The sequence below is a fragment of the Lactuca virosa genome, chromosome 3 (genome assembly GCF_052849685.1).
Source record: "Lactuca virosa cultivar CGN04683 chromosome 3, Lactuca_virosa_CGN04683_v6, whole genome shotgun sequence".
Classification (NCBI taxonomy): domain Eukaryota; kingdom Viridiplantae; phylum Streptophyta; class Magnoliopsida; order Asterales; family Asteraceae; genus Lactuca; species Lactuca virosa.
The window spans coordinates 25,021,935-25,030,054 of NC_136428.1; the positions used below are offsets into that span (position 1 = coordinate 25,021,935).

At 35.1% G+C, this 8,120-nt stretch overlaps 1 protein-coding gene across 2 annotated transcripts; it reads left to right on the forward strand.

Moving 5' to 3' along the window:
* Nucleotides 1-630: 630 nt before the first annotated feature.
* TRE1 (trehalase 1) lies at nucleotides 631-3,880 on the forward strand. 2 transcript variants are annotated; one of them, XM_079084114.1, is made up of 10 exons: nucleotides 631-795; nucleotides 1,183-1,720; nucleotides 1,799-1,918; nucleotides 2,009-2,225; nucleotides 2,312-2,421; nucleotides 2,497-2,569; nucleotides 2,657-2,824; nucleotides 2,929-3,113; nucleotides 3,217-3,430; nucleotides 3,563-3,880. In XM_079084114.1, exons 2-10 carry the CDS (start codon nucleotides 1,185-1,187, stop codon nucleotides 3,647-3,649), a joined length of 1,710 nt encoding a protein of 569 aa, XP_078940240.1. In that variant the 5' UTR covers nucleotides 631-795; nucleotides 1,183-1,184; the 3' UTR covers nucleotides 3,650-3,880. The 2 variants fall into 2 exon arrangements, with proteins under 2 accessions (XP_078940240.1, XP_078940239.1); XM_079084113.1 differs by lacking the exon at nucleotides 631-795 and having other exon boundaries at nucleotides 881-1,720.
* The last annotated feature ends 4,240 nt before the right edge of the window (nucleotides 3,881-8,120 follow it).

An 8,120-nucleotide genomic window follows, 5' to 3' on the forward strand; every position in this document is an offset into this window, starting at 1 on the left:
TTGGTGGTTGATTGTGGTCTATAGATCATATGTTGAATATTTACCGTGGTTGGGGTGGGTTTTTCGGTGACAGTGAAAATCGAGCCACAGATGGAGAAGATGAATTGAGAAGGGAGTGATGCTGTAAACCGATCCTGACTGTGATGAAGAACACAAACATATATGAAAACAGATGGAGAAGACGAACATATCTGAAAACAAATGGAGAAGACTAACCCTAGACATGATTTCTCATTCTCTTTTCTCCATCTCCATTGACAACCGACGAGTTCAACAATTTGTTATGGATGTTTTTTTGTTCTTGGTGTTTTTTTATTCATCTGGACAATTTTCAAGAAGAAAAGAGAGAGAGAGAGAGAGAGAGAGAGAGAGAGAGAGAGAGAGAGAGAGAGGCCCAAATTAATTATTTATTTTCTTTTTTATTTAAATTAAATAGAAAAAACATAAAAAATATACAGAAGACATTATAGTCATTTCAATTTTACGAGGGACCAAATTTACGTACAAACATGGCCAAAAGGACTACGAATCCAAAAAATGGGAGTTTGGACTAAAACCCCAAAAAAATGCATAACACAGTACCATTTTTGCAGTTTTGTCTCTATAAAAACAAAAGACGAGCATGTAAACTTGATTGATCTATATGGAGTGGTGTATGTCTCCGAGTGTAATCAGGTTTGAGCTTCTTGCCTGTATACGGACGTTTCAAGACAATTAAACCAAACGGTAAATAAAACCCTAGCCATCGGGAATGAACAATAGCTTTGGATTGCGCATCTGAAATCGATCCATCGGGTTAGTTGTACTTCAATCGATCAATGCATTTCTACTTTAACTTCGTTTGCTTCTTCAAACAATCCAGAGTCGGTTCATGAGAACTACACATCACTATACATTTATAAAAATCAAATAGAAAACAAACAACGTCCACATCACCTGATCCAAAGAACAACCTGCATCGGTCTCTCTTTGTTGGACGTATCGATTAGCATTTAAATCAAGTATCTTTTACAAAAGCCGGCACATTTTACAGGAACTTGGTCATCGTCTTCATATTATCTATATAAATAACACATCATAATGTTCACTAGTTCAAGCAAATCCTTGATTCTAAGTTTAAAATGGGTAATGTTAAACCAATGAAACTTGTTAATTTTACTCTCTTCCTTTTCTTGACTGCAGCAATGGATGTAAGCGCAGAACCTGCACACAGCTGCAAACTAACTGATCATGGTCCAGTGGTGCCCACAACCCCACTTGTTATTTTTCTCGAGAGAATCCAAGAAACCGCTCTCAAAACCTTCGGCCCCATGAAATTCGACCCGAAATTTTACGTTGACTTATCATTGAAGTTCGATCTTCCAATCGTCAAACAAGCATTCAATGATTTGGCCAAGACAGCAAATGGGTCTGTGTTACCTTCCGATTTTAATGATTTTCTGAACAAATATATGAATGGGGCAGAAAAGGATTTGGAGTATGTTAAACCAATCGACTTCATGGCTGAACCTGAAGGGTTTTTGCCCAAAGTGGCGCACCAGGGTGTGAGAAATTGGGCTCTCGAAGTCCATTCTCTCTGGAAGAATTTGAGTCGGAAAGTGTCCGATAAGGTTTTGGAACACCCTGAATTGCATACTCTTCTTCCTTTAAAACACCCAGTGATTATACCCGGATCCAGATTTCAAGAGGTTTACTACTGGGATTCATATTGGGTAATTAGGTAAGTTTTTCAATTTGTGAATTGAGATCGATAATTACCCAAAGAATCTTGTTTACCAATTCAGTTTCTTGATTTCAGGGGATTATTAACAAGTAAAATGTACGAAACGGCTAAAGGGATAATTTTCAATCTGATTGACCTTATAGAGACATATGGATACGTTCTTAATGGCGCCAGGGCATATTATACAAACAGAAGGTATATATCTATATATCAAGCTTCTTTTAAATACAAATTTAGGGAATTTTATATTACAAACTCAATAATTTGGTGAAAACGTTTTTTTAGTCAGCCTCCATTGTTGAGTTCAATGGTGATTGAGGTATATAAGCAAACTCACGACATGAATTTGGTGAAAAAAGCTCTCCCTGCTCTCATCAAAGAACACAAATTCTGGAATTCAGGCATACATGTTGTCACCATTGAAGACGCTCAAGGAACAATCCATAATTTAAGTCGTTATTATGCTATGTGGAATAAACCAAGGCCAGAATCATTCACAATTGTAAGAAATTCGATAATAGTTGAAGAAATTGTCTTGTGAATTGTAAAAAAAAATTAAACAAAATTGTTGATTTGTTTGTTTCACAGGACACAGAAACTGCCATTAAAATTTTGAAGGATTGTGAGAAAGAGAAAGTGTATAGGGAGATTGCTTCGGCTGCAGAAAGTGGCTGGGATTTTAGTACCCGATGGATGAAGTAAATACATTTTAAATCCTTTTTTTGGTTATTTTTTGTGATTGTCTCTTTTTTTTAATGGATAATTTGTTACAGGGATACTTCAGATCTCACAACATTGTCCACAACAATGATTTTACCCGTTGATTTGAATACACTCATATACAAGGTACAAAGAAAAACCATTTTATCCAAATAGTAGAGCGATTAAACGGTTAAAAATTTTGATTTTTTTTATATGTTTTTCTTTTCCCAGATGGAACTTGACATATCCTTCTTAGCAAAAGTTTCTGGAAAAACTAGTGATTGTTTACACTTCAAAGAAGCTTCAAAAGCAAGAAAGAAAGCCATGGATGCTGTTTTTTGGAACGAAGAGAAAGGGCAATGGTTCGATTACTGGCTCGACCCTGACTCGAACCGCAAGGTAACATAATCTTAAAATGGTGTGAACCATGAACCATGAACCATGAGCCGTGGGTCATGGGTGCACCCTTTCTTGTGTCTACTCTAATGTGTAACAATTTGTAGGAGGATGTTTACACATGGGATGCCAAATACCAAAACCAAGACATATTTGCCTCAAACTTTATACCATTGTGGGTGCGATTTCAAGACAAAACCCTCGTTAAAAAGGTTGCACAGAGTCTCCAAAGCTCGGGTCTCCTTCATGCTGCTGGGGTTGCAACATCGTTGACTAATTCCAGCCAACAATGGTAATGTACTTTTATATTTCACACTATGAAATATGTTATAAAGAGTAAAAAATATAGTCATTTTTATCACCCATTTTTGTGATTTTTTTTTTGTTGAAAATAGGGATTTTCCGAATGGTTGGGCGCCGTTGCAACATATGATAGTTGAGGGACTAGTTATGTCAGGATCAGAAGAAGCGAAATTATTAGCAAAAGATATTGCTAAAAAGTGGATTAGGACTAATTACATTGTTTATAAGAAGGTCAACGCAATGCATGAGAAATATGATGTCACCAAATGTGGAGAATTTGGAGGTGGTGGCGAATATGTGCCACAAGTAAGCGCACATTTCATTTAAATATTTTTTGTACATCGATTATATAACAATACAATGCATGTCAAATACAATATAACCTCTGTTTTGTTTTAATATTGATAACCCTTTTCTAATTAAAATGTTGGTTTGCAGACTGGTTTCGGGTGGTCTAATGGTGTGGTGTTGGCCTTTTTGGAGGAGTTTGGATGGCCTGAAGATCTAGATCCACAATGCCAATGATGAATTCAATTGAACCACTGGGCCTGGTAATGGGCCTGGCCCAAGATTTTTATTACATTTGTAACTAATCTATCGGATGTTAGCTTGAAAATCATTATACAAGTAAAAATCGAGGCAAAATAGTTGGTTTGTTTTATTACATTTTTTTTTGTCATCGGATGATCACTAAAAATTTATTGTAAATCTGAAATTATAGTTATTATTTAATTAATTTGATAGTGATTATATTTATGTTTGTGTTTTGCACATATTTTGTACGTTGTTTGTGTATTCTTCACGAAACAAATGGGACAGAGTAAAAATGAAGGTTATGTTTGTATATTTTACATCATATATATTTTTAGATACAATCTTTCTTATGTCGTGTTTGACGATCAGTTTTGAATGTGACAATTTATGCATAAAAAGGTCATATTTATGTCATTAGGTTTCGTTTCAATTGATTTACAATAAGTTATTTTCATTTCTGACAACTTATCTGGTTTATAAATAAAAGGTCATGTTTGTGTTTCGTAGATTATGGCAGGTTTGACTTCTAGTTTCAATTGTATGTTTTTCTGTAGCGTATCTGTGCACATCTTTTCTCCTATAATATTTTATATTATACTGAGCTCTGAGCCCTATATATTTTATTAATAAAATGTTTATTATATTTATATGTTTCGTATATTCGTGCAAACTTCATTCACAGGAGTTAAACGTAAACAAATAATGGTGATCGAGATTAAAGATATAGATAATGAAGTGACAAAAGGATCATATGAATGACAAGGTTAGGTTTGAGATGGAGGCACACAATTAGGGCCAAGTAATAAGTTAATCCATCGATTGTTTTATTATAGCACAAATTAATCCTATTCAATAGGTATCCTAACCACTAACTATCCTACAAAACTACAAACCTTGATTAAAAAAATACAAACCTTTATAATTATGTGGAAGTAATAATGTCTGTCACATATTTAGAATAATAGCAAAAGCGTAAGAAAATACAATTGGTTTTCCAAATTTTAAAATGTGAAGATTTGCCAAAAAGTTTAGTCAAACGTAAATTGTATAGTTTATAATTTCACATATTATTAAGTATGCAAATGATTAAAATACCTAATGTGTGGGAAATTCGCAACTTTATCGTAACCATAATGGAACATATTTTTGTTCTTAAAGTTCTTATGGGGTGGATGATGGTGGGGGGATAAGCATTAATACTCTCTTCTTTCTTTTTCTCTATATTTCTTTCATATAATTAAGAAGCCAAAAAGCCTAATGTGTGGGAGATTAGCAATCAAATTTGTTTAGTTGATGAATATAAAGTTGATGAATAGGACAACATTAGCAATCTACTTTTTCTATTTATTTATTAGTTATGTGAAGCCATTACTTTAAAATAAATATATAAAGATTTGAATGTATATGTGGGTGTGATGATATTATGATTGAAAAGTCTTTAAAGTTTATAATGGTATACTTTAATGTATATAGAATGTTGACAACCTTGTTTGAAAAGAAATGAGATGATTGTTCTCATCGAACCAATTGAGCAACCTTGCTTTTACAAAAGATAATCCATTTTTTTAAATAACAGAAACCTTTGGTTTAGGATTCAAATATATCGAGTTTGAATTTATATTTAATACAATTTAAGGGGTTGTATGATAGTTGCTAATTGGGTTAGAAGTTATGATTGAGTCCACATCTAACTGAGTTTATATTGTTTGATTATTTCTCTAACTGACTGTAATAGATGATAAAAAATAACCATATTACCCTTATGTTGTCTCTTGTGCTCGATAAAATAATTATAAAAATACAAATTATCACATAAAATCTAAATTACACATACATCATTTAAAATCCAAATACAAATTGTCATACGAAATCCAAATACAAATTGAAATACAAAATCAAAAACAACATAATAATTTTCGTTAACCATTTGAAAGTAGTTGATTAGCAATCTTTTATACATGCTTCTAGAAAAATTTTGTTTGTAATATCTAAAGACCAACTAGCTCTAGCTCTATTTTCTGCCATGTCTAAGGAATAAATTGTTGGAAATAGGTGTCCAATATCATAACTAATTGGTGTAACTTTGAGAATAATAGCAAAGTCTTTTTTTGGTTACACTCAAGAGCAAGAATAGCTAAAAATAGTTTTGGGAGATTGGGAAATAGTTTATTGATTTATTACATGCTAGTAAATTAGTTAGAAACTAGTTAAAATTAATTATAATTAATTTGGGATTAATTGAAATTAATCTAGAGGTGTATGGACTAAATGTTAAATAGTTGAACAATGGAAACATTCTGAAAGTCCCATGTGGTGGATGGTTTTGGGGGGTTCCAGAAAACTTCCAAAATATATCCAAGTAACAGATAAGGAAGAGATTTGAATCAAGATTAGATCTTAATATTTAATTGATTCAAATCAGGGTTATCATGTTACCACGACACCTATATAAAAGGGGCCTTAGGGTGCTCATAATTTCGTCTCATGCATACCTTCTGAAAGGTTGAAAAATTCGAACCCCCTTCTCTCTCTCTCTCTCTCACACACTCTCTTATCTCTCTTCTTTAGTTTCTTGGGTTCTTGACTTTCAGGTGTGAACCATTAGAGACACTCCACTTTGGGTACTAGTCTTTCCAAGAACAATAAGAGATCAAAGGAATCAAGCTTCAAGAAGACAAATCGATTTGTCAAAAGGTTAGTGTTTCAATCCTTTCTCTTTTAGCTTGTGATGTTAGTTTTAAAAGTATGTTGCTATAATAGTAGAATTTAGATCATAGGATGCATGTACACTTAGGATGATTTTTGAATGTTTCCCCTGACTTTATCTAGTGTATAGTTGCATAGAAAACCTAACATAAATATATCCAAGTGACAGATAAGGAAGATATTTGAATCTAGATTAGATCTTAATATTTAATTGATTCAAATTAGGGTTATCATGTTACCACGACACCTATATAAAGGGACTTAGGGTGCTCATAATTTCATCTCATGCATACCTTCTAAAAGGTTGAAAAATTCAATCCCCACCTTCTCTCTCTCTCTCTCTTATCTCTCTTCTTTAGTTTCTTGGGTTCTTGGTTTTCGGGTGTGAACCATTAGAGGCACTCCACTTTGGGTACTAGTCTTTCCAAGAGAAATAAGAGATCAAAGGAATCAAGCTTCAAGAAGACAAATCGATTTATCAAAAGGTTAATGTTTCAATCCTTTCTCTTTTAGCTTGTCAGGTTAGTTTTAAAAGTATGTTGCTATAATAGTAAAACTTAGATCATAGGATGCATGTACACTTAGGATGATTTTTGAATGTTTCCCCTGCCTTTATCTAGTGTATAGTTGTAACACCGTAATTTTTCAAACAAATTTTTCATTTTAAAATCACATAAATCTCATCAACACATTTCACAAAATCCCTAGTTTGTCAAATTATCGAAAACACATATTCATAATTGTTTGAATAAAATCCAGGATCCTCAAAAACATAAATCCATCTCGTGTGTAGAATCAAGCCGGTGCCTTCCCGCGATCCTGAGAAGTACCTGAAACACATATCACATAACACGGTAAACACGAAGCTTAGTGAGTTCCCCAAAATACCACATACACAAATAATAAGCCTCTCATGGCTATAACTCGGCATGGACCCTTCGGTCTCATGCGTCTCGGTGTAGACCCTCCAGTCTCACAGCTCAGTGTGGACCCTCCGGTCATGTGTCTCGGTGAGGACCCTCCGGTCTCACAGCTCGGGTTGGACCCTCCAGTCCTATATCTCAGTGAAGACCCTCCAGTCTCCCAACTTGGTTTGGACCCTCCGGTCCGATCTCAGTAAAACACAGAATAACATAGCATATATCACAAAGACAGAAATGCATAATATCACATAACTCAATATAAGCACATAGGACCCTCCGGTCGATAACTCAAATAAGACCCTCCGGTCACTCGGTATTACCACTCAGGTAAGTATAGTGAGAAGACTCACCTCGCAGAGTAAAGCAATGCATCCCTCACTCAAGCCGCCGGCCAAATCTCCGCCCCTCCATGGCCTCCAAGAATCCACAATTGACCAAAACCCTAAAGTCAACGGAAGTCAACAGTTAGCACTGACCCAACTCTAAAAGTCAACAGAGGTCAACACTCAAGTCAACAGTCCATGTTGACTCAACTCGCCGAGTACAGCTCATGAACTCGTCGAGTTCCTCAGAACTCAGTAAATCGCGAAAACCCGAGTCTACTCGCCGAGTTGCTAGCCAACTCGTCGAGTTCATGCAGCGTCCAAAGGATCAGGAAAACCCCACCTACTCGTTGAGTTGTCTCATCAACACGCCGAGTCCACTCTAAGTCCAAGGACGGATAAAACCCTCTCAACTCGTCGAGTTGTCTCACCAACTCGCCGAGTCTGCACACGTCAAAAACCCTCGGGGTACACCCTAACCGACTCGTCAAGTCAGCTCTCCGACTCGTC

Coding starts and splice junctions, on each gene's coding strand:
- TRE1 (XM_079084113.1), top strand. CDS start 1,122: ATGGGTAATGTTAAACCAATGAAACTTGTTAATTTTACTCTCTTCCTT. Junction 2,422..2,496: donor TTTAGTACCCGATGGATGAA/GTAAATACATTT, acceptor AATTTGTTACAG/GGATACTTCAGATCTCACAA. Junction 3,114..3,216: donor ACTAATTCCAGCCAACAATG/GTAATGTACTTT, acceptor TGTTGAAAATAG/GGATTTTCCGAATGGTTGGG.